The sequence below is a fragment of the Corythoichthys intestinalis genome, chromosome 7, assembly GCF_030265065.1.
Source record: "Corythoichthys intestinalis isolate RoL2023-P3 chromosome 7, ASM3026506v1, whole genome shotgun sequence".
Taxonomy (NCBI): domain Eukaryota; kingdom Metazoa; phylum Chordata; class Actinopteri; order Syngnathiformes; family Syngnathidae; genus Corythoichthys; species Corythoichthys intestinalis.
Window position 1 is genome coordinate 22,886,345 of NC_080401.1, and position 27,514 is coordinate 22,913,858.

The 27,514-nt window shown below is 40.0% G+C and overlaps 1 protein-coding gene across 4 annotated transcripts in view; it reads left to right on the forward strand.

Moving 5' to 3' along the window:
• The window catches only part of LOC130918572 (microtubule-associated serine/threonine-protein kinase 3-like), an 88,404-nt gene that overhangs the window by 39,964 nt on the left and 20,926 nt on the right, over positions 1-27,514 (forward strand). For all 4 annotated transcript variants that reach the window (XM_057840376.1, XM_057840377.1, XM_057840378.1 and 1 more), the window contains 11 exons: positions 1,051-1,208; positions 12,126-12,201; positions 13,149-13,358; positions 18,268-18,369; positions 19,547-19,679; positions 20,493-20,554; positions 20,761-20,852; positions 21,085-21,293; positions 21,411-21,549; positions 23,229-23,361; positions 23,446-23,611. In XM_057840376.1, coding sequence (XP_057696359.1) covers positions 1,051-1,208; positions 12,126-12,201; positions 13,149-13,358; positions 18,268-18,369; positions 19,547-19,679; positions 20,493-20,554; positions 20,761-20,852; positions 21,085-21,293; positions 21,411-21,549; positions 23,229-23,361; positions 23,446-23,611 — 1,480 coding nt within the window. The remainder of the gene's footprint in view (positions 1-1,050; positions 1,209-12,125; positions 12,202-13,148; positions 13,359-18,267; positions 18,370-19,546; positions 19,680-20,492; positions 20,555-20,760; positions 20,853-21,084; positions 21,294-21,410; positions 21,550-23,228; positions 23,362-23,445; positions 23,612-27,514) is intronic.

The following is a 27,514-nucleotide window of genomic DNA, read 5'->3' on the forward strand; positions in this document are numbered from 1 at the left end:
GACAGAAGGGGGGGGGGGTGGAATAAGTGAACCCTCTGTGTAAGGAGACTTAAAGACCAATTGAAACCAATTTTTACCAAACATTTTAAGTCAGGTGTGTGCCCATTCACTGATGAGTGGTTTACAGCTGCCCTGCCCACTATAAAACACACACCTGGTAAGAATTGTCGTGATGAGAAGCATTGTCTGATGTGCATCATGGCAGGTCAAAAGAGCTGTCTGAAGACCTGCGATCAAGGATTGTTGATTTGTATAAAGCTGGGAAAGGATACAAAGCCATCTGTAAAAGTCTGGATGTTCATCAATCGCCAGTCAGAGAAGTTGTTTACAATTTTGTGGACTAATGAAAACAAAGTTGAATTGTTTGGGAGAGTGACACATAATGTCATGTGTGGAGGAAAACTGGAACAGCTAACCAACATCAACACCTCATCTCCATCGTGAAGCATGTTGGAGGGAGCCTCGTGATTTGGGGCTGTTTTGCTGCCTCAGGGTCTGGACAACTTGCAATCATTAATGGAAGAATGAGTTCAAAAGTTTACCAGGATGTTTTGCAGGAAAAAGTGAGGCCGTCTGTCAGACAGTTGAAGCTAAAAAGAGGATTGATGCTGCTACCAGACATTGATCCAAAACACAGAAGTAAATCAACTTCAGAATATGACAGCAGTTTTGTAGAGAAGAATGGGCCAAGATTACTCCTGATCGATGTGCCAGACTGATCTACAGCTACAGGAAACCTCTGGTTGAAGTTATTGCTGTCAAAGGGGGCGGGGGCACAAAATATTAAATGTGATGATTCACTTACATATTTTTCCCCCCTTCTGTCATTGTTTGCTTACTATCCTCATTAAAATATGAAAACCTGTAAATGTTTGGGTGGTTTTAGTTAAAGCAGACACTCTTTTTTTCATCTGTGTGATTTTGACAAAGATCAGATCACATTTGATAGTGATATTTTGGGTATCATGGCTATTTTCATTCATACTGATTTATTTTATGGTCACCAAGAGATTAATTTGTTTGACTGATAGCTTTCTGATCTGTCTCCAGTCTTCATCATCGTCCCAGGAGCGGCTTCATCAACTTCCCTACCAGCCAACCCAAGATGAGCTGCATTTCCTTTTCAAACACTTCCGCAGCACAGACAGTATAACCGACGAGGATGGCCGGCCCACGACTGTCATGCGTCCTCGCTCCCGGAGCCTGAGGTAGCTTGTCTAAATTGCTGACAGAGAATCTAAATGCAAGGGATTGGTGTTAATATACTGCTGTACAAACAGATTAGCCAGATTGTTTTCTTCTCAATGGTTTGTTTAACAGATCCACTGGGAAATATTTGTACACATGCACAAATTGGCTACCACATCCATTATAGACTCATCAAAACAACTAAACATGTACTAGTATGTATATAGTAAGCATGCCTCACACCAATAGAGTTACAGGTTCCAGAAGGGGAAAAAAACCCCAAAACTTATTGCTTATTTTAAAAAAAAAATTTAAAGGGAAAAAAATCAATAAGCCATTGAGCAGTTTGCAGTCATTGTCTCTTTCACCAATGTCAAACATGACTTGTATCTCATTGAATGATGATTAGTTGTTTATTTTTCGTTTGTCCGCCAGAGGCTTGGCACTGGTTGAATTGTGAAATTAATAATCTTTGTCAAGTGAACTGAACTCACCTCCTATTGACTGTGTATCGCAAAAGTGAGTACACCCCTCGCATTTCTGCAGATATTTAAGTATATCTTTTCATGGGACAACATTGACAAAATGACACTTTGACACAATGAAAAGTAGTCTGTGTGCAGCTTATACAATAGTTAATTTATTTTCCCCTCAAAATAACTCAAAATATAGCCATTAATATCTAAACCCCTGGCAACAAAAGTGACTACACGCCTATGAAAAAACGTACATCCCTAAATGTCCAAATTGAGTACCGATTGTCATTTTCCCTCCAAAATGTCATGTGACTCATTACAGGAGTGCAGTCAGCATTGCTGCAGAGATTGAAGAGGTGGGGGGGGTCAGCCTGTTATTGCTCAGACCATACGCCGCACTCTACATCAAATTGGTGTGCATGGCTGTCACCCCAGGAGGAAGCCTCTTCTGAAGACTGTACACAAGAAAGCCCGCCCATCTTATCAGACCATAGGACATGGTTTAGTAATCCATGTGCTTTGTTGACATGTCATCAGCAAACTGTTTGTGGGCTTTCTCATGTCAAAGTGTCATTTAGTCAGTGTTGTCCCATGAAAAGAAATATTTTAATATATGCAGAAATGCGAGGGGTAGGGGTGTACTCACTTTTGTGATAAACTGTATATATTTATATACCATGCCGTCTATACGTAAAGCAATAGACAAGACCTTAACCATGTGCATCAGAGCAGAAAGAATCTTGTTCGATAAGGTGAAAAGACACAGAATTTCATTTTTTTAATGTGCAGTAGTGGAGAGAAACTTATATAATAGTCAATAATTCCCAGATGTGGACAAAATAGTCATTGTGAGACATTTTCGAACGCCAATACCTTTTTAGCTAATCAAATGGGAGTCTCTCAGATTGTCCTGCCCACTCTTCAAACATTGGCTCCTCACTATATTTTTTGCAGCTATTGAAAATAGTATTAATTGGAGTCAGGAAATGAAGCAGGCTTCGTTTCTGACTGAGAAAGGCAAAGACATTGAACAGAAACAGAAACTAATAAAAAACTGTGCCTATTTTCTTAGCTAATTTGTATGTGTTTTGAGTGTTTCAGCTTTTATATGCTCTACGTGTGTGGTCTGACCAACGTCACATTCATCACACAATAGCTGTGTTTGTAAGCGGTCTCATTTTTTTTGTATCAAACATTATATTCGCTATTATCAGATGTCTTTAAAGATGCAGGATTTGCATACTTAAATACTTTCTGCAAGCGTTTATACTAGGTGTCGTCTATTGCTTTAAAAAGATGACTTGTCAGATAATAATACTAATAGCAATTATAATATTAAAATAATACTGTATTACACTTCTTTTGCTCAGTACAGCAGCTTTATCAAAGCGAAATACAGTGGTACCTCGACATACGATCGCATTGACGAACTATCTTTTCGACATCCGACGTAAAATTGGACTCGCGATTAGTTTCTACATCAGACGACGTGCTTGAAATATGACAATTTATGACGGCGCCACCGTTTTTTTGTTTTGCTGGAAGACAGACACACGGCAAATTTTCTTGTGAGAGAAAACATGGGTTCCAAGGGTAGTGCTGGTGGTGAAAAAGATGACACTTACCATTGACATGAAAATGGAAATTATAGAAAAAATATTAGTGATGTGTGCGCATCCGTGAACTTGCTCGACAATACGGCCGTAGAATGTCTACGATCTCGACGGTCCTCCTCCGACTTCCATTCGCCAGTATTCATAAGGTGACAATTAATATTGTGGTAACATCGCCAAAGGAAATGCCAGCTTTGTCAGGTTTTAAATCATTTATTCCATCAACTTGTGCAACAAAACACGCCTACTGTCTGCCGCAGTTGACGCCAGAAACAAAACATTAAAAGAGAAAGTAAAACCTCTACCTCACTCTTTGTCTCACTGTAATGTCACCCACGCGGTGCGTTCAGGTACAGCACGCAAAAAACGTCTGCTAAATTAGAACACGATTCGTTACATTATTACAGGAATGATTATTATTATTATATTATTCCAATTTTTATGTATAATTTATTTGTTTTGCTATGTGTAATTGCCATTTGTAATTGTACCAACAAGATTTATTAAGGATTTAGTGTAGGTTTTCGGGTTTTGGAACGAATTAATGGAATCATAATGTATTCTTATTAGAAAATCCTGCTCGATATACACCATTTCGACATACTAACAAGGTCCTGGAACGAATTAACTTCGTATGTAGAGGTACCACTATATATCAGGCATGAAAATCTCTCACCTTTTGGCAAAATTCGCCGTTTTGAAGTCAAAAAGGGTGACCTACGTGAATTGTGTAGATCCGAGGAGAAACCTTTTTGGGGTGGGGGTGGGGGGGTGGGGTAGGCATGTGCCGGTTACCAGTGTCACGGTTTACCATGGTATGAAAACGTCGCGGTTTCAAAACCACTAAAATGATCTGTCACACTGTAGTACGGGATTCGCTATCATTTTTCGTGTGTCAAAAATACAGCCAAAAGCAAGACATACTTTTCTTCAATTTATTGAACTCTTAAATCGTGCTAACTGAAATATACAAAATGAACACATTTAAAACGTTGTACAATAGTATTTTTCCATGTGTGAGTAGCTTCAACAGATTAGCACCATGAAAAAGTTCGCCAAAAACAAAACACATTTTCCTTTCAAATTCTATATAAAAACAAAAAACTTACAGACGAATGTTAGCCTTGGCTTAGCGAGGAGAGCAACTTCGTCAAGGTTTTAATTTGTCTCACAGCCGCTGAGTGAGGAACAAGCTTGAAGTGGGAAAAAAGGATAGCGTCAAAGATCGCTAATTGAGACAGATGATCTTGCCCTAAGCACAGATTCATGTTCGCTGGACGAGGAGAGGTCTCACTCCCAATATTTTTTTAGATGAATGCATTTGCCAGCATATTGAATTTGATGGGTAATGGCTTTAATCCTTTTCATATTTTGCGGTATAACAAAGTTACTGCCGTTTCTTTGCTGCTTGCGTCGAACACTGCCACAGCTAGCCAAATCCCCGGTGAAAAAATAGCTCCCGTTAAGTTGGCGTCAAGCTTGTGTATTTAACGGTAATTCAAAAGAAGAAACACAAGCTTCTTTCTAATATCACTGTAATTGGTATTTCAGGGACGTGTGACGCCTTTTTTTCAGTGCGACATTCGTGCACAGTGTTGAACACCTAACTCGTTTACCGTCAAAGTAAACTTTGTTTCTAAATAAAACATGGCCAGCGCAAGGTATATGTGTCTGTGGTGCCTCCTGCAGATTACTGAAACACAGTGTGTTTCGTCAGAGCTCAATACAGTATTTTGTTGGGTTGTACAGTGTACCGGTGTTCGGCAGTACCTTGCTACGCGGCGAAACGTCCTACACAATGTTCAGTGCTCTTGCGCAAACATTCACACGCATGCGCACATCAGTTAAAAGCTGCGAGTACTCACTATTTTTGTTTTTATTGAGTTTTTTTTATTACCTTTTCATTCCCTCAAAAATACTTTTTGCATGTATTACCCTCCCATACTCTTCACCATTGTCTTTTTTTTGTGGTAGCTTTAAAGCAGTTGACCACATTAATCACGTAGCGTATTTAAATCGTCCTTATTTGATATAACTACATTTAAGTCTTTTATTAAGGCATTTTTTTAGTACGTTCTGCCTGTATGCATCTAAACAAAACAAGTTGAGAGTGCACAGTAGTACTTTGGGTGTCAAATTCGCCTCATATAGGACGTTTTGCCGATGTAGACATTTTGGCAGAACGCCGGAACATATGTCCTCCACACCATTCTCACCTTTTTAACCCCTGACCCATTTTCATGCCTGATATATACTGTATTATAATTTGGGGTTCAGCTCTAAATTTGACACCTTTACTGCGCCAATGTCAAAATATTATTGATAAAAATACCGTATTATAAAGTAACAAATTCAGGAAAAACAGGATATATATATTTTGTTGCATCAATTTATTTTTTTCAAATCCATGCCAAAATATCATTATTTCTTTTTTGGCAGTTTCGTGCAAAAAACCTACTTTTTACTTACAATGCACAAACGGTAATAGATTCAAACCCGCTCGGTGGTCTTTTTTATGACTTTTTCTAACTTAATTACAACAACACTTTTCCACTACCTCGTATATTTTGTATTGAATTTGAGGTAAGAAAAAAAAAACTGCTGCTAATGTAGCTAAACTCTGATCTACTGGAGTTGTGAATTGTTTCTTAAATGAACTACAAAAATCTTAACTTCAAATCACATTAATGTTGAAATGTCTGGAATGATATTACACGGTGCATACGAAAAATGTGTTGAAAGTTGGGTCAATTCATTTGATTTGTGTGTAACTGCTCTGGTGAGAGACTGTTCTTGTCAGTACAATTGAAATATATTTTGGACGATACAAGATGTTTCTTGACCAACATGAACTAATCAGTATCCGTTGGTTGCTTCTCATTGATTAGATATACAGGCAGGACGACACGCAGGTGGCCATCTGACGCTTTGGTTGTGTGATATTTGACAACTTTTGTGTGTTGCTTTGCACTGTTTATACGGTGCCTGAGTGCTCTGTGTTCTGGCACCATGGTGTGCCATGCGTAGGCGTGCTGGCTTACTGAGTGCCGCAGGGATCTTGCTGCTGAACTGTAGTCGAGAGCGGAGGTGGTTTAGGATTGGGGGAGGCTTTCGCACCACGGTGAGCTGCAGCACTGTGTGCTGGGCACTCTCCATATAGTCTGAGACTGCTTTGATGACAACAGAACGGCTTGGGGAGCATGTTTGCATGTGATAGGTTTACTTTGCATCTGTTCTGCTTGAAGCTCTCTTGTGTAAAATTTCAGCTTCGTTCTACATCCACGGGTATGAGGCTGTCTATGAATATTTAAACGCTGCCAATGATTCACTGTTTGGCTTGAAGAAAACCTCTGCTTTAGATACAAACACGTGTACAACAGATGCATCAAAAGCTGACTGTGAAATTTGCTCCGATAACAGCTTTTAACAGCTTCACGCAGCCTTGTGTGCAGCTGAAAAACCAAATGCCGCTTTTGGCCATGAATGAATCACTCTACAGTGACCTGAAATCAGATGTTAAAGTATGGGATTAGAATGTTTAATTTGATAGCTGCGGATAGACTTGAGGCCAGACTAATGGAGTTTGACATGGACACTTGCTATTACATAATCCTTGCAGTGATGTAGTCGATAGGTCAGAACAGCATTGTGTCAGCAAGCTAGTTTTAATTTGCTTCTCAAGTGTCAAACTGCATTCTTGCAAAATACATTAAAAAGATTGTAATAATGGAACTAAATGTGTAAATACCTGACCATCCAATTCTCAACTTCATTTTAAAATGTTTTTGTAAAAAACAAAAGGGTTGAATTGTTAGGGCCAAAATATAGTTTTGATTGCTGCTTGTTGGTTAAGAAGATTTAACATGAGTCTCTGCTCTGGAGGCCTTTGCCCATGAGGAATGGGCAAAGACACCTGTGGATCACTGCAATAAACATGTGTCAAACTATTCTTCATGTCTAAAGGATGTTATTGTTGCAAAGGATGTTGTACTAACTACTAAAGTTATACATACCTAATGGGTTGAATAATTGTGTCAATGAAATAATCACAGAAAGGCCATGGATTTGAATATACAAAAAATATTTTTGTTATTTCAGTCATATTTGTCTATTGGACATGCCATTTCATGTGATTATAAACACGATGAAAAATAAATGTCAAACTTGCAAAAAACACTTATCTACTGTGGGGGTTGAATAATTTTGAACACAACTGTGTTATTTGTAGGAGACTGCTAAAAAGATCAAATTCAATCTTGACACTTTCACATTGCTTCATGTGTTGAGTTGGACAGTGTGTCCCTTCACACAATTCTTTTGTTGACTTTGTTCTTCCTGACATCACCCCAAGTAAAGTGTTTCAGTTCAAAGCAATTTTTCATTATATTGTTGGCGAACACCAATGCCCCTATTGAGCTGATTAAATGTAATAATCTATTTTTTTTTTTTTTTTTTTTTTTTTTTTTTTTTTTTTTTAAACCTGTCCTGTTCAGCTGTTTGACACAGAGAATGGAAGTCTAAGTGCCCAGATTCTGAACAGTTTTAATGTTTCACATTGAGAGTCTGACATACTCCCATTGTGATCATTCAAAATACCTTTTTATTATGACAAAGCAGCGAACAGGAAGGGATTATGGGGGGACAGAAGAAAAGAAATACAAGAGAAGAAGGAAAAGAAACACATACACAAACAACAACTAGATATACATTGAACATCTAAACTAGTTACTAATATGCTGGTGCTATCGTCAGCGAGATGTATTTCCGGTTTACACCATGTGGGGGCCTATTGGCCAGTGAAAGAGGAGAATGGGGGTGGGGGTGTCTATAAGCCTATAAGCTAAGTGATTGAAAGGGGTAGAGTGTGCACAAATCAGTTCTGTGATCTAGAACCCAGTAATCGTGTGAATCTCTTACGAGTAAGCCCGTTGGCGACCAACCCTACGCCGCCGCATCGCCAATCCCGGCACCGGGACCCCCGACCCGAGAATGCCCTACCACATCCAGCAGCACGCAGGCCCCACCGGGCGCGCGACAGCCACGCAGACGGGCGGAGAAGCCGCGCGGGCGCCAACCCAGGGCCACAGCCCCCACCCAGCCAGCCCGGGGAGGGAGGGAGGGCGGGCGCGGGGGGCCATGCGCAGCCCATCCCTCCTCCCGCAGCCCAGCAAAGGAGCCATCGTCCCCCCCCCGGGACCCAGGGTGGTCCCCCGGGCCACCCGCGCACCCATCAACCGGCCTTCAGGGATGGCAGGAGGGGACGCACCACCAACCCCACGCCTACACCCACTCCCGCCCGCCCACCCGGGCCACGAGCCACAGCCCCCCAACCGGCACGGCACGCCACGGGACCCCCAGCGGCCCACCAAGCCCCAGGCAAGGCAGGGTCCCCCGCCGGTGCAGGCGACACCCCGCTGATACACCGGCGCCCAGTCAGCGACCCGCGACGGAGCGCAGGGCGGATGCCCAGCCAGAGAAGAGAGGGGAAGGCGGAGGCAGGAGAACGCCCAGGAACTGCCACGGGGCGATGCAAGATCGGGGACCCGACCCCCCAACCTACTCCCGCGGCCGGCAGCCGAGGCAGAGGGGAGGCCACACCCCAGGAGCCACGCCATATAAAAAAGTGTGGGACCCACCTACCACCCTATTACTGTGGCTGCCAGGTTCCCGACTGGCAGCCATCACCCAGCACCGTGATGGGGGTGTGAGGGGAGGGTAGTGCAATGTATGCATTAAAATAGGAGAGCTTGGCTTGGGGCAGTGGGACCGCAGCATGGAGCTTCTGCCCAGCCGCCCGTCCCACCGCCCTTTGCCAGAGCTCTCCTGTGGAGTATGATGTGTGGTGCATTTAAAAAAGGTGCAGAGATGGCGGGGCCTGTGGTGAGGAGGCAGCCGTGAGGTACCCCCACCCCCAACAGGTCCCAACCATCCCACAACCTTGGTGTGTGGTGCATTAAAAACAGGGGGGAGCCGGGCCGGGACTGTAAAGCCCCGTCCCAACTCTCCCCGGAGAAATGTATGAGCATGTAAGTGCCAAGGTGAAAAATATTTACAGTGCCGAAGTGAGAAGTGCGTGAGTTAAGAGGCAGGCTCCCGCGGGCGTGGCCCCGTCCACCAGAACCACCGGCCGCAGGGCAGAAGAGGCGTCAGGGCCCCGATCAATCCCCGCCCCAGACCACCCACGGCGCCTCCGCGATCGCCCCCCCCCCCCCCCCCACCACCGAGCACCCACCCCGCACCCCGAGCAGGCGCCACACCAAGCGCCGGCGACCAGGGGACGTCCACCCCACCGGCAAGGGACAGCAAGCCTCACCCAAGGCCCCGCGGGCCCCAAGAGGCCCCGCCAACGACTCCGCCGGCCGGGGGGCAGCAGCGGCCGCCGCGGCCCAGGGAGGCGGACAGGGCCGGAAGCAGACCAAGGGGACGGAAGCGCGCCCCCCACAACCCACCCCCGGGCCAGGAGGGGCGCGCGGCATGACACCAGAGGGCACCCCCCCGGCACCCGGTACAGGGAGACGCGGCTCCGGCCGGGCGGACCTGGGAGGGAACCATGGCTGCCGCATGTACCCCCCGGCCCCCACCCCAACTCCACCCCACCCCACCCCGGCCGGCCGGGGAAGGGCCGCGGCCCCGGACCGGCACCCGCGCGGCCCCCCCCACCCGCCCACGACACCAGCGCGCGCCCAACGGGACCCCCGCACAGCCAGACGCAACCAGACAAGCCCCGGCCGAAAATCCCGGGGGCCAAGACCGGCGACGGGACGGCCCAGGGCAGGACGCCAACAAACTCCACCTGCAAAGCTGACAGAAGAAGAGGTTTATCAAACACCATTAGATGTATGCCAAGGACCGGTGAAGTGTATTATTTACGCATAGTTTCTTAATTGTTCCAAGTCTGATAATATATAGGGTGTTCCAAAAAAAAGTTGCATATGTTCCCCAGCAGCTGGAAACCAAATTGTCTATGAGTATCCTTGTAAAATAAGCCCATTGACCGACTAAACTGTGAAGGAAGAAAGTGTATTTATTACATGCTGTTGGGAGTGTACAAAACAGTTTGGATTTAAACATGTCCTGTTTCCAGCTGCAGAAGGATGCATACAACTTCCCTGGACACCCCGCATACATCAATTTATGTGTACATTTTTATTATTTTTGTGGCATTCCTTCGCAGGTGAGAGAGAATCCTTATTCTATGTTCATCATTCTTGCGACCGTTTCCCACTGTTGTTCGTATTTGTCCATTTTATTTGTCTGTTTGGCAGATATTTTCTCTAATGTTATATATTCAATGATTAGATTTAGCCATTGGTTAATGTTAATGTTTTGTTTGTTTTTCCAATTCAACAATATTGTTTTTTTGGCTATCGTTAGACTTGCTAGTAGTGGACGGGTTTGATGGATAGAGATATTCACTGTATTCAGATCGCCAAGCAGACAAAGAGTTGGAGACAATGGAATCCTGCAGTTCAATAGGAAAGAGAGTTTCTTCGTTACCTGTGCCCAGAAATCTTGTATTGGTTTACATTGCCAAAGAGCATGAATGTATGTATCTGAAGTATCTTCGTTGCAGTTTGTACATTTATCGGATTGGGAGAACCCCATTTTGTGCATTTTAGATTGAGTAATATGCCATCTGTGCAGTATTTTAAACTGTATAAGCTGAAGGTTCTTATTCTTTGTCATTATAAATGTATTTTTACAGATGTTGGACCAATAGTTATTATCTAATGTTACCGAAAGTTCGTTATTCCATTTTTCGATTGGTAGGCAAGTAGAGTTGTTACATGAGAGGGCTTTATATACTTTTGAAAGTATTTTTTTTTGTTGAGGATGTATATTTATTATTTTATTTACGAAAGGTGGTGGGTCTAACGTACCCGTTAGTGATGGAAATTTGCTTCTGATGGCTGCCCTGATTTTATTGTATTGCAGGAAATTGACCCCTTTGATCTGGAAATCTTGCATTATTTTTTCATTTTTTACTTGCTATTACATAATCCTTGCAGTGATGTAGTCGATAGGTCAGAACAGCATTGTGTCAGCAAGCTAGTTTTAATTTGCTTCTCAAGTGTCAAACTGCATTCTTGCAAAATACATTAAAAAGATTGTAATAATGGAACTAAATGTGTAAATACCTGACCATCCAATTCTCAACTTCATTTTAAAATGTTTTTGTAAAAAACAAAAGGGTTGAATTGTTAGGGCCAAAATATAGTTTTGATTGCTGCTTGTTGGTTAAGAAGATTTAACATGAGTCTCTGCTCTGGAGGCCTTTGCCCATGAGGAATGGGCAAAGACACCTGTGGATCACTGCAATAAACATGTGTCAAACTATTCTTCATGTCTAAAGGATGTTATTGTTGCAAAGGATGTTGTACTAACTACTAAAGTTATACATACCTAATGGGTTGAATAATTGTGTCAATGAAATAATCACAGAAAGGCCATGGATTTGAATATACAAAAAATATTTTTGTTATTTCAGTCATATTTGTCTATTGGACATGCCATTTCATGTGATTATAAACACGATGAAAAATAAATGTCAAACTTGCAAAAAACACTTATCTACTGTGGGGGTTGAATAATTTTGAACACAACTGTGTTATTTGTAGGAGACTGCTAAAAAGATCAAATTCAATCTTGACACTTTCACATTGCTTCATGTGTTGAGTTGGACAGTGTGTCCCTTCACACAATTCTTTTGTTGACTTTGTTCTTCCTGACATCACCCCAAGTAAAGTGTTTCAGTTCAAAGCAATTTTTCATTATATTGTTGGCGAACACCAATGCCCCTATTGAGCTGATTAAATGTAATAATCTATTTTTTTGATTCATATTTCAGCCCTGGGCGATCAAACGTCTCCTTTGACAATGAGATAGTCATGATGAACCATGTTTACAGAGAACGATTTCCAAAGGTGAGCTAAAACAATCTGCTCGTATTTGAACAAGAGAGATAGACATAATGTTTCAGTCTAAATGCTTTTAGTTAACCAAATGAGAGATGTCTGCATGATAAAGATTAACAGGGAACCCCTGCTACTATGCTGGTGTTAGTGTTAGAGACCTACCCCCCACTGAGAAAAGCAAAAATCACCACAAACTATGAATCTCATTAATAGTACTAGAATATGTGAATGCCCTTCTTGCGTAGTCACAAGACATAATATGTCCCACCCATCAAATTTTAATTAGCCACACGAAAAAGTAATTATAATAATCATTCAATAATTATAACTCTCCGAAAAATTGTTGTGATAAAAATATCGAGAAAAGCATTACATAAAAATTGATCGACTTGTTACTCCCCTGGTCAACATGCACTTTTCCAGCAAGTTTGACGACCGTGTGAATCATTGTCTCCGAACAACACCTCACAGACAGACACATACAGACAGACAGACAGACACCTTGCAAATTATAGTGTGATGTGATTGGCTACTATTTTAGTCTAAATAACTATTAATAGAGTATGAACTGACGTGACATTGCACTTAGGACAAATGAATATGTGCACTTAACTCAAACAGTATTAAATCATTAAATGAATAAACAAATCGCGAATGCAGTCAAAATTGCTATCATTTAATTAACCCTGCTAACACCAACATTCTATTATATGACACCAAAGTAAATGTATTGCTTTGTTAACAGCCATTGGACAAAAATTTAAGCAAAAATTTGTAGATGGTTTAAAAAAAAAAAAAAAAAATGCAAATTTTCAAATTCTAAACCGTAAAATATGTTGGTTCACTGTTTCAGTCATATGATGCCCCCCACAGTAATTCACTGTTGTAGTAAGTGACAAACCTTAATCACAATTAAAATGTGTTAATGTCTTTTATGTGTACTTTCTTGCCTGTAGGCAACAGCCCAGATGGAGGAGAGATTGTTGGAGATTGTTACCCTCTGTTCTCCAGACAGCTCCCTCCCGCTGGCTGACGGGGTGTTGGGTTTCATTCAGCATCAATTGGTCGAGTTGGTTCGTGACTGTCTGGAGAAGTCCCAGAAAGGTCTGGTTACATCTCGCTACTTTGCTGAACTGCAGGAGAAGTTGGAAAAGCTGCTTCATGAGGTGAGGATGGAGTGTGTGTTTTGACCAGAGGTGCTAATTAAAAGGTAGAAGTATTAATGTTTTAAAAAAAAAAAAAAAAAAAAAAAAACTAATGAGACGGACATGTGAAATATTCAGCTTGCCACTTAGTAGTGATGACATCATGAAAGGGCATTAACAGAGTCTGACTGAGCAGTAGGGATGGGAATCGAAATCCGATTCCAATTCGGAACCGGTTCCGAGTGTTTCGAGGCCTCGACATCACAATGAAAAAGCCTTAACGATCCCTTTAACGATTCCTAAAGACGCGTATTGCGTCGTGACGTGTGTTGTTGTCCAGACGCATCAAACTAGCATGGCGCCAAGAACCACTCGCTCCAAAGTTTGACTACACTTCACCAGGAAAGAGTGTGAAAATGAAAGGTTACGACGGGTAAGCACGAGCATTGCAGCCATAAACATAACAATGACAGCACGTAGGTTCAAACGCTTGAAAGTGTGTCTTCACTTCACGAGGAAAAATTACAACAAAGCGACTTGCAGTCATTGCAAGGTGGAGATAACTGCATCGGGAGGGAATACGACTGCGCTGTCCCCAATAACAAACAGATTTGCATCAACGTAAATCAGCGATGATTAGCTGCTAATAACAGTATGGTTAGCATTCGTTCGCTAGCATTAGCACATCGTTCAAACCACTACACAACTGGATTTAAGTGTCCGATCGCGAGTGGAAACACAACAACAACAACACAAAAGATGATACATACAGGCGTTGCCTCTGTAGATATTAACAGTAACAAAGAACGTAGGCTCGTAGAAGTGTTTCCCTCTCTCACTAACTCGCTCACTCATATGGATGCGGTATTTCTTCTTTGGGTGTAAGAGCGCTAGTGTTGTATCGGTCGCGAACGATTCGTTCTTTTTGAACGAATTGTTTGGGTGAACGAGACCGAACTAATCACCATCTGCACTGATTCGTTCTATGAAGGTGGTGCTTGTTCGCTGCGTGGGAGGGCGTTGAGCAAGCGGCAGCGTCTTCTGACATCGCACACGACCAATCAGACGCCAGCCTCATCGCGGGCAGGGGAGGGAGCGGAAACAGAATTAGGGCGTCTGTCACTCACGTCCACATGTGGCCAATAAGCAGCCAGCGTGCAGGCAGGGGGGCAAGACTGAGTTTTGTCACTTCCCGTTCAGTGACTCGGTCCTCCGGTTCCTGACCTAGCTTGCTGCTAACTTGATTTTCCAGTAATGACTATGCGGTGAACTAATCAGAAAATGAAAGGAAATGACTTTGTCACATATTTGTTAACGTGGAGCCTATCAAATGCTGCTCAAACAGACAAAAACACCACACAAATCTAGCGAGCATGGTTTAGAGTAGTACTTTTCTCAACAAACTCGTGACTGCCTATGACGACATACTATCAAATTTACAGTAATTTAAAACACGGGTAGCTACGAGGCAAGCAAAAGCTGAGCTGCGGTCGCGTGACGGCAGTTAGCGGGCAGAGAACTGTCACTATATGGAGGCTTCATGGCAGCGATATTTACCTCATATGTGCACAGAAAAAAATATTTAGTATGATCACCATAATACTGATTTGCAATGAAACTGTATATACATGTCAATTTTTTTCCGAGTGTTTTATTTTTTTTCCGTGTCAGAGCGTGTCGGTTGGTTTGACAAATTATGTCAATCCGTCCATCATGTGCTACTCAAGCGCCCAAAAACAACGCACGCGGACACGGGAGATATCGCAATATGTCTACATTTTTCTTAACAGACTAATTAGAGTAGAAAGGCGACATCGTAAAGAGCTAACAATTATTTCTCATCAGCATTTGACGATCTGAGATGCGGGGACGACAGGGGAGCTGACCGGATTATTTTATTTATTAATACCAGTGCAAAAATTCAACACGATCGTCTTAATACTAAAAAACAAAAATACAACAGAGCGAGATGTAAATATGATGTGTTGGTCGTTCCATATTTAGAAATTAAACTTTCGATGTATTTTTATTTTCGTGACAGCAAGCATGCTGCGTTGGCTGGTAGCAGCAGCATTGTATATGTGATCAAGAACCTGCTAAAGAAAGTCCGTGCGCCCCCGCCCCCTACTCCCCTCACAAAAGGAAAATGTTTAACCGTGTCCTAAATCGAAATGCAAGCACGAGCCATGACTTTGAGCCCATAGAACTAGGACAGATGACGCGGAAGTTCTCCCTCGCTTTTGCAGCAGCAGGAGGGAGACGAGGCTGTCTGTGAAAGCAGAATGATACCGCCTGTCACTCATTTCTGAAACTACGACGAGCGGTGCCTGTGTGCAAGAGAGGGAGGGACCAAGCAATGTCACTTCCCGTTCAGTTATACTGCGAAGCGGTCTTTGGTGATTCGTTCGGCAACGTCACTTTCCGTTCAGTAACCGAACGATTCGTTTGGGCGGGGAGGGAGATGAGGGGGGCGAATGATTCGTTGAACGATTTGTTTGAACGAATCTTTTTACTGAACGAACCGGAATGGATTCGTTTACTCAAGTGAACGACAGATCCCGTCACTAAAGCGCCCTCTTCTTCACGTGAGCGCGTTCTCCTTCGCGTGAGGAAGCGCAAGGGCGCCCCCACTTGAGCGTGTAAGCGCCACAAAAACTAAAAGGCATGCAATTCAATGTAATGGTAAAATAATACACCTTGACCCAAACTGCGGCCCGCGGCCCAAATACGGCCCGCCTCCACATTTGGTCCGGCCATTTTGAATTTTTTTTTTTTCTCAATCGTGTTATTTATTTCCTGGCCTTTTCCTTGAAGAATTCAGAGAGGGTTATTTGGTTATTATCTATTTAATTAATAGTGTTTTTATTATTAATTATTATTATTATTATTATTATTATTATAAAGAATCCAGAAAGGGTTATTTGGTTGTGGCTTTCTGAAAAACAATAACTTTTTACATTTATGCACTTCTGCAATCGTCACACTTTTTCTGTTACAAACTGACCCCGGCCCCTCATCAGAGAAGGGAAAAGTTATGTGGACCTCACAGGAAAAAGTTTGGGGACCCCTGCTTTAACACATATTGCCAAAGGCAGAACAACAACCTATCTGCTAATATATACCAATATTTTTTATTTCTATTAGATAAATGTTTCAGTAAAATGTTACACATTCTTGTGTATTTGCCACTTATTGCCACAGTTAACATTGAGGGTTTGGGGCTCTTTTGATCTCGTTGTGAGTTTGTAAGGTGACTTCTGATTAAACAAACTCGATGCCAATCAAAACGTTTGTTCTTCTTTTTCCCCAAATTAGAATCGATAAGAGAATCGATAAAGAATCGAATCGTTAAGCAATATCGATAATGGAATCGGAATCGTAAAAATCCTATCAATTCCCATCCCTACTGAGCAGGATGCACTAAGGCCAATCGGGCACACGACACATCAGCTTTCTAATACTGTCAGTGTTTTAGACCTCAGAGCTACCTTTGCAACCACACTTAAAACTGTTAAAAGAAACTTTGACTACCTCTACTAACTAAATTAATTGGTTCCGGAAGTAGTCTCGTAACCTGAAAATTCCGTAAGTAGGAATGCGTTTTCCATGTAAATGCACGGCTAATCTGTTCCAAGCACTACTGAAACACTACGGTACATTCAATCGTATAATCGGGGTAAAAAAGGAATAAAACAGCCAAACACATTTGAATCTTTTAATATACCTAATCCAGTGCTTCTCAATTATTTTATGTTACGACCCCCTCAAGGAAAACGTAAATGTTTCGCGCCCCCCCCAAAACTCTCTATCGCCACTGTAAATAATATCATTTGTCTATAAAATTACTATTATAAGTACACCTCTGCCTAACATTGTGTCTTTTTATTCTATCAAAGAAGAAAAGTATCATAAATCAACTTATAATAAAGTATAACTTTGTTAACATTGTTTGTAACAGAAAATACTTAAAAGCGCATCAATTTGCCTGAATAAAAAAAAAACCTCACATCCAAACTGTAAAATTACACTCAAGGTACATTTTTGACCATTTGATACTGAAAAATAAAGTGTAATAAAATCAATAAATAATAATAAATTCAAATTGATTAGAAACATTAACTCATGAGGACAATGTGCCAAAAAATTTGACCGAAAAAAACAAAACTGAATAGAAGAAAAAAGACTGTCCTAACCACCATAGGTTAATACCTGTCACGAAGTACTGTAGATAATAGAACATAATGCAAAGGAGAAAAAAGAAAATATATATATATCTTTCGAGTGAGGCAAAAGTTGCTGCTTTGATGGCTTCCTTCTATTTTAAGATGGTGCCCATCACCTATCACCTATCAGTCTGCGTGACACAAAAACGCGAGGAAACCTGTGCTCTAATGTTCTACTAATGTAGTGAAGCGTGTGTGGGATTAACAAAACTCTTTGTGAGACAAAAACGCAAGGAGACCTGTGCTCTTTTGGGGAAGATGTCGACCTGCTATAAAAACAACGTTCCTGAAGCACTATGAGAAAGATTATGATTAATAGAGCAGCAGGATCCTATGGTGCGAAAGTTAAAAGCAGAACTCAGGAAGTACATACGTCATACATCTTGTACAGTACTGTAAACTATTTTTACCTCTCCTAACCTGAAATTTCTTCCCTAACAAGAGGCAATATTGTCCCCATTTAGACCTGTCGTAAACTGAAAATTTCGTTTATAGAGACGTTCATAAGTAGAGATACCACTGTATTCTGTATGTTATTGTATTTCCAGCCAAAAGCCATGGTTGACCCACTGTTTCTACAAATGAAATGACTGATTCCTTTAATTATACAATTTGCATGTAGTGTTGTCTGTCTTGATTGTTTAGTCATTCACTACGAAGCACTACATAAATAAACTAGAAATTTTTCTGTCCCTGCTGTTTTCCAGGCCTACGAGCGTTCTGAAAGCGAGGAGGTGACAGTCATCATTCAGCTGGTGAGGAAAATCCTGATCATCATATCTCGCCCGGCTCGCCTCCTCGAGTGTCTGGTAAGCAGAAGCGGAGAAATACTTTTTGTAATGGAAAATTATGAAACGTCAGTGTTTAACAAGTAGAAATGAGCAGGAAATTTTAATTCCTTACTTGAATGTGTGCATTATTTCACCAGAAGGGGAATACTATTTATTTTAGAGGTGAAATTGGCTCACTTTCTAAATTCTGCTTTTTTTTTTTTTTTCCTGACGTGATCGACATCTTGATTTCAGAAACACTTATTATATACTTTATATGTTCATGACCATAACATTTACATATATTCTTGCTGCGAATTCATTAACATTAAATGAATTAATGGAGTAAGAAAGATGCCCAAGTTAATGAGTAGTAAATGTAAAAACTAGAGGTGTAATGGTACACCAAAATTTAACTTTGGTTCGGTTTAGTGTCTTGACAGAAAAGTTAGAAAAAAAATCATTTGAATTTACTTTTAATTTTTAAAGATAGATAGAAACAATAGATGGAACTTGTGTAAATAAAAGTCACTCATTTAGGGTGATATTTCAGATAAACTACACTAAGTGTTTAAAATAATAAATGAACCAAATAAATTATGAAATTATAAAAATTGTACAGGTAAAAATGACAATAATAACAATTGTAAAATCTTAAAATTATTAAAAAAAAAAAAAAAAGTATCAAAGACAGTATTAAGCTGATTTTCTTACATGTAGATGCAGCATTTATTGTTGGATGGTGCCGTTTTAAGTGATAAGATATTAGACAATGTTTACTGCTGCATGCATGATCTTTTTGCAGCGATATCAGGACACAATTTTGGATTAACTTTGGAGTAACTTTTTCAGGATGGCTAAAAAGTGTCCCCAAACAGGAGACTGTAGTGACGCTTGCCATGCATGTAAGATACCTGCGCATAAACTACAACCTCTCCACCATCTGTCAATATTACATGACACTTACAAAGCGTCTGTGCGGAATCTCCCCAGGACTTCGGTCCCACACCGAGCTTCTGATAAAGATAGTAATCCATTTTTATGATGTAAAAATGCATAGAAAATACGCACAACAGAACCCGTGTGAACCAAAAATGCAAAACCGAAACAATTCCATACAGCTACGTGAACAGTTACACTCCTAGAATAAACAGTTCATTTTAGAACAGCTTTGGTTCGTCTTTCACCGTTAATAAGATTTTGATTATTTTTACAGGAGTTTGATCCAGAAGAGTTCTACCATTTGCTTGAGGCAGCAGAAGGTCATGCTAAAGTCGGCCAGGGAATCAAGTCGGACATCCCTCGATACATCATCAGTCAGTTGGGTTTGACGCGAGACCCTATAGAGGGTAATTAATTTCTCCCACTCATATTGTAAACCTCATTAGATCATAGAGAAAGGTGTCCCTAGCTTGTCTGAAGAGTGTGACTTTTTATTCAAAGCTTTTTAGTAGAGATGCACGATAATATCGGCCACCAATAATTATCGGCCGATAATGGCAATTATGACGTCACACAGATAATCCAGATAAAACAAAATTCCACCGATAATGCAATCCGATAATTATATACTTGATTTAGCCTCCAAATGTGCGCAATCAACAGTTTTGTCCAATTGTGCTAGTTTTAAGGAGGTGTTTTTGCAGTGTAGTAATGTGATATATTTTAGGAATGGCTTAATTTCTCTAAGTAATTGTTGCCAAAAGCTTACCATTACACAGCGTCATTGCCATTGTTTAGTTGTTGGAATTTACTACTTGTTCACATTTGATATGGAAAAAAAATCACACTAAATTACATTTTTGCACAGTAACATTTGATCTTTGTATACTTTAAAATTTTACACACATATTTGAATAGAATTATCGGCGTGACATTATCGGTTATCGGGTGGAAGGGGAAGGAAATGATCGGTTATCGATATCGGTTGAAAAATGTATTATCGTGCATCACTACTTTTTAGGTATTGTCGCTAGTGGCAAGTTTAAGGTGTGCAATAGTTAAATGGAAAAATGTGTGTTGCTATGGCAATAAGAAAAGTCATTGTGGTGTTTTTTTTTGTTTGTTTAATAATTGGTAAATGTGTCAGAAGGACAGCACTAGTATGCCACAGGGCTGAGTATTATTTGCTTTAATTTTCCAATTTCTTTCATTTATTTTAGACATGGTGCAGCTTCAACAGTACGATTGCAGTCCTTCTGTTTCTATCGAGCAAGATGTGGAGGTAATGTTTGATCAAAGTCCCTCTCTTGATGTCTCTTAATCAATAAATCAAGCTTTGGATTGAAAATTAAGGATTCTTTTCTGTAAAAGTATTAGTGTATGTGTTACATTGCTTAATAGGATAATTTGTATTAGAGTGTGTTAGCCACTTTTCCCTCAGTATGTTATACGTTTTTTTACTCACTAATTTTTCTGCTTTCACTGTAGAATAAAACCCAACAGGTGGTGACCCCAACACGGCGAAAACCACTTGAGAGTGATTTTGAGACCATTAAGCTCATCAGTAATGGAGCTTATGGGTAAGAGGAATCTCTATCTGCTCCCTGCTCATTTTCCTTAATGTATTTTCCATTTATTTTTTCCCCGTGAATCGATTTTTTTTTTTTTTTTACCGCACTCGTTTTGCAAATGAAAAATCTCCGGGTATATTACTAAATGAAAATGTCACAGATAGTATGAATAAAAATTATTCACAAATGAAAAAATGCCTGAAGTGCTTATGTGCAACATGTTTTTTGTTTTTTTTGACAGGGCTGTGTATTTGGTCCGACACAAAGAGACTCGCCAGCGGTTTGCCATGAAAAAGATTAATCGGCAAAACCTTGTTTTGAGGAATCAAATTCAACAGGCATTTGTGGAGAGAGACATCTTGACTTTTGCTGAGAATCCCTTTGTTGTGTCCATGTTCTGTTCTTTTGAAACGAGACGCCACCTCTGCATGGTCATGGAGTATGTGGAAGGTAAGAGGAAAGAAGAAATAATAGTAACATAGGGCATTAAAATCACTTCAAACTGTTATCATCTAACAGTTCATGACGCGTCACTTGTTTTTAATTTCGGGGTTTACAATTTTTAAGGTGGTGATTGTGCCAATTTGCTGAAGAATATGGGTCCACTACCTGTAGAAATGACAAGGATGTATTTTGCCGAAACCGTCCTGGCCCTGGAGTACCTTCACAATTACGGCATAGTGCACCGAGACCTCAAACCTGACAAGTGAGAACTATTCACAAAATCTGAACAAATTGTGCAGTTTTTCCTCCACCGATAAAATCACTTACTGACTGTGACCTAACCATGACATCAATACTGTATCCCTCAAACTCCAAGACAAATAACCCTGTTGCCTCCTAATGCTGAGTGACCGTTAAATTCCCCCTCCCTCACATTCCCGCAAAAATTGATCCCACTTCTTTGCAATCACATGTGAACATTTAAAACCCACCTCCACAGATGATTATAATTATACCACAGGTCTTAAATACAGTGGGGAGAACAAGTATTTGATACACTGCCAATGGGAAAACCCATTGACAGTGTATCAAATACTTGTTCTCCCCACTGTATATGGCCTGGGAGCCAGACACGGCCCGCTACATAATTTTGTGCGGCCACAAAAGATAATCATGTGCTTCAACTTCTTAAATGAGATTTTAATTAAATTTATGCAGTCCGTGATAAGATTGTAATAAAACTTATGTTGTCCTCAGTGATAGCTCGAGTACAGCAGAAATAGGATATTTGTACTTTTTCCTTTTTGAAATAATAAAGTAACACATTTGTTTTTTCAAAAATGCATACAATAAAATTAGAATATTTTTTGTTTTATTCTTTTTGTTTGTCTAATTGAAAAGAGGAAAAAGAAGTCGTACTAAAAGAGGAAAAAGAAAAGTCTTACTTATTAAAAATGTAAATAAAATCAATTAAATAAAACAACAATATTTATTTTTTCCCCCATTAACTCATTCACAACCAAAGACATAAACAATGTTGTTTATGATTTTCATCTGCTTATAACTAAAGAATGAAAAAGAGTAGAAACCTTTTATGATAAAAGATTGGAATCTAATCTTTCTTTTTGTAAGTTCTGTGTTCATGTAACCATAAAATACAATATTCTGAGGTGCTCAAAAGAAGGGGGCATCTTGTGAAAAATGGCTAGGAGTGAATGAGTTTATGCAGTATATAAAAACAAAATGATGGAATATACAATAATGTATTAGAATATTTTCTCTTTAGGGCCTTTAAAAAAAGGATATTTTACAATTTTTAGGTCCTCATTATCGCTAAACGATTATTCAATAATAAAAACAGTATTTCATTTGCTAATCCATTAATTGTCAGTTAGTTGATTATTGATGACGCTCCTAATTGGCCCCCTGAAGGAAACAATAAATACAATGTGGCCCAATGACAAAGGTTAATTTGACACCCCTGATTTATACCATCTTGACCTAATCACAGTGTTGCAGGAAGGGTAAAGAGTTGCTTTACCCCATGGAAGGTGCCAGCCCAGCTATGAAAGACCAGATTTATCTATGCAATGATATTGGTTTATCATAGTTTGGTTTCCCGATAGATGTTGGTCCTCCGCTGGCCAAATCACTTGATTAGTGAGATTGATTACCATCCACCACACCAAAATGTCAGCCTCTACATTACGGTTTTATTCCAAAACAACATGTTCTAACGCTTTTCCATATTACCAATGACATCCAAACAGCCAGCATTTAAAGCAAGTGCTTGATATTGTTTTGTCTTTGCACCTGGTGCTTATGACAAGTAGACACATTCGGTTACCAACACGGCAGTCACAAAATTAAAAAAGAAAGAAAATGGACACCTGTTTTGTCAAAATTGATTAAATGCAGCATTTGTTTTCCCTTTTCTAACAGTTTGCTGATTACATCGATGGGCCACATTAAACTAACAGACTTTGGGCTGTCAAAAATTGGTCTGATGAACATGACCACCAACCTTTATGAGGGTCACATGGAGAAAGATACAAGAGAGTTCGTTGATAAACAGGTAAAGTTGTCAAATTTCTTTTTGTCTTTTGAAGGTAGAAGGGGGTTGAAAATTATGGATTTTTTTTTTGTTGGGCTTGTGCAGGTGTGTGGCACTCCAGAGTATATTGCCCCAGAGGTGATTCTCAGACAGGGATACGGGAAGCCAGTAGACTGGTGGGCAATGGGAATCATCCTCTATGAGTTCCTGGTCGGCTGTGTTCCATTTTTTGGCGATACTCCAGAGGAACTTTTTGGCCAAGTTGTCAGTGGTGAGAAGATAGAATTACCATTACATTTTTTCCAGGCCCATGCAATGTTTTATACAAGAGTAATTCCAAACCACCATTTGGCAGAGACCCTCGGGTGTGCCGCAGGGACTTTATTTAATTCAATCTTAATGGCTCGATAATCTCAAACATTTTAAAGCATCACCACCTCAAGGAATACCTGATTTTTCAAGTATCCCCATCACCACTACCGCCTCCTAGCTCAAATGAATTGGTTATTTGTCGCTGTCAATGGCAGGTTGAGCAATGCTCTTAGATTCTAGATAAAATATATGAAATGGTATTGTACTTCACTAAGGCAATTGGTAGTACACCTAGAAATTGTTCCTAAATATTTGAAAGAAACAAATTTATGTGTTTTGTAGTTTAACTTATTTAACACTTTCAAAGTTAGAAAGGCAGTAAAGAGGATGCAAAATGGAAATGCATGGTCTCAATGGCATGTTTGAAGGCATGGAAGGAACTAGAATAGAAATCTAGAGAGTGAGAAAATATAAGAGGACTTAAAGTGGAAGTTCAGAATTTTAGACATTAGGCTTCATCTTCGAGATTAGCAGGGGTTTAGTTATTTGTTAGTTTCAGGGCTCCGGAGTGGCTAAGCTAGCGTGAGTCAGTGGCACCATTATAGCATGCCAATAAAAAAACGATACAGATCTTCAAACAGATACAACATAGTCAAATAAATTCAAAACACATATTATTGTTTCAAAACACCTATGCGGCCAAAACAATGTCACACCAAACTGCCGTAATTCATTTCAATTTACAGGACTATTATTTTAGATGCGTAATACAACCCCAATAAGGAGGAGTCTTCGGTCAATTGTTCTCACGCTGCATTCGAGGAATGTAAGAAGTCGGACTTAACCCGCTTGGAGGGTACCAGTTGCGACCTTAAAGTATTCCAAGCAAATGTAAACAACAAAGATGGCTGATAGCCACAAGTTTTTTTATTTTGGCCTTCAAAAGACATTTTGACCTCCAGCAAACCTGACTTCTCATAAGCGATCAAATAGTGGAGGCATACTAATGATATTTTTCCAGATCAGAGGTTGGAAACTCTTGACTTCCCACCTTCCTTGAATGCAGCATCAGTCTGCTGAGTTAACTGACGGGCGGCAACATGGCGAAATGTGCATTTAGAGGCTGTGGAAACTAGAGCTGTCCCGACTAGTCGACGTTGTCGACGTCATCGATGACGTAAATGCGTCGACGGGTAATGACGGGTTAAAAAAAAAAAAAATACATGCGGATAAAGTTTAGAATGGCGGGCGCTCGCGATACAAGCGGTTGTTACTGGCACCCCCAAGGGGGCTGCTGTTATCTCAATGTGACCGGCGTTGTCAGATTGAGCAAAGAGGAAGAAAGTGGGCGAGCGAGCGAGAGAGAGGGAGCAAGATCGGCGAGTTGGAAAAGTGCGCGGGTAGCGCCGAGTTGACTGGCTTCATCCCTCAAGTTTTTGTTTTGGTCAATAAAAGTATCCTTAAAGAGCCATCCGATGCCTCTCGGTGTTTTTATGCATGCCGCCGCCTTCCTTAGGAGGAAATCGGACGAACCAACGACAACGAGCCAAGTGAATCGCTGGTAAGGAGTTAAAAACACCGCCAATTTCCAAAAAGAGCAGAGTTGGTAACACGTGAAAGCGGCATAAAGCCAAAAAAGCGGACCAGAATAGCCAGAGCCTGGAATTATTTCAAGGAAAATATGGAGGGTGTCACTTTGTGTACTCTTTGCTAAGCTGAGCTCACATGCTACGGTAGCACGTCGGCTATGAACGAACACTTGAAGCGCCGTCACCCAAGTGTAATTTTTGAAGACGACAAGAAACAACAAGCTGGCGGATTGTAAGTCCATACAACTTTCTAACGATTTTTAAATGGAACTTGCCTTTATGTGCGTCGTATCAATGTGCATTTTTATTTAATAAAATAATTAATATAATTATATATTTTTTAAAATTATTGTTAAATTTATTAGGATCATGGAAGCTCCCACTTGGGGAAAATATATACATATATCCTGTATATACATAATACTGGACTGTCTCAGAAAATTAGAATACACAATATTCTAATTTTCTGAGACAGTCCTGTACATTAATCCACCATTTAAAGCAGGGGTGTCCAAACTTTTTGCAAAGGGGACCAGATTTGGCGTGGTAAAAATGTGGGGGGCCGACCTTGGCTGACGTCCTTTACATAGAACAATATACAGGACTGTCTCAGAAAATTAGAATATTGTGTATTCTAATTTTCTGAGACAGTCCAGTATAATAAAAATATATATGGAAACACCACTGGCCTGCTTACTGTAATCCATGACTGCACTGATGTTAGTTATGTAATATTATAAAGTTTTACATTTTGTAGTATACTATAAAATTAATACTATATATTTATTTTTTGTTACTGGGGGTATGTGTGCCTTTCATTCAAAATAATTGTGGTAATATTTCAGTGTGCCCTCTACTTTATTTATTTTCAGGTTAAAACTAACAAAAGTTGAACAGTTTTTCCCATCCCCAAAAATGCGGAATGCACACCAGAAAAAGCATCTGAACTCACACAAAATATTCTGAAAATGGTTGTCCGGGACATTGCAATTCATTTTAACATTTAGAAATATATAGACAATGGCATACCATAAAAAGAGTAAGAATTGTTTTGACTCCTGTTAAAGAGGTGAAGTCACAGTGTTTCCGTTTACATTTTTTTGCTCTAGTTAATGCCAGCAGCATTTGACCTCATTGTTTATGATTTATTATTATTAGTATTTATGTTATTTATTTATACGTTAATAAAGAATTTAGGTGTTCCAAAATGTTTTTTGTGAATTAATGAGCTTGAACAAAAAAATCATTATTATAGTAGTAAAAAAAAAAAAAAAAAAAAAATTAGATTAGATTAGTCGACTAATCGTAAAAATAGTCGGCTGACTAATCGGGAGGAAATTAGTCGTTTGGGACAGCCCTAGTGGAAACATACAGAAGAAATGGGCAAAGGAAAGTTTCCACAAATTCCCTAAGATTAAAGCCTATTTTCAAAAATTCTGAACTTCCGCTTTAAGGAAAAGGGTGATAGTGCCCCTATTTCCGAATGCAATAGATGTGCCGAGTTCTGGGAAATTCTAGAGGAATAAAGTTCATGAGCCACACAATGAAGTTATGGAAAAACATAGGTTAGGGTAGCTAGACTTAAGTATATGTGACCCATAGACTTCACTATCAGTTGATGGGAAATGGGGCTGCTTCGTAGGGGGCCTATTTTCAAAAACTTAAAAATCTAATATTTTCAAAACCAAAACCGCTAGCCAACTAAAACCAAAGCAGGCACCTCCCTTAGGCATATATGATATGATATATGATATCTCCATGAGCAACGGCATAAAAAAATCAGTCGTTCCCTAATAAAATCATGATGAATTATTTTTTATATAACTATAACAAAACTTGAAATGGCTATAAAATGCTCGGATTTTATGCTAGATGCACAAAAATCACTAAATACAGAGATAATCACCTATATTTTCAGGATCAATAGCAATATTTAACATAAACGTTTTCAACAGCTAATAAATCACTCAATTTTCACATCAGAAACTTAATACTTGAGGAAAGCATGCAGAATCATCTAATTTTACTCAACAAAAGCAAATTTTGCATTTTTCTACCTACAATCACAACTCATTTTGGTTGAATTCCGATGTCACTATTGCTTCAGCACATCTTGCCGGCTATGTGGCCCTCGTCATTTTTAGATTGAATTGTTACATAAAATAAAACTTGTAAAAGCCGATTTTTTTTTTGTATGGACGCAAAAATGTCTGAATTACTAGTTGTTGTTTTTTTTTTGCCAAAAAACGGAGAGTTGGCCGAATATTACCTGA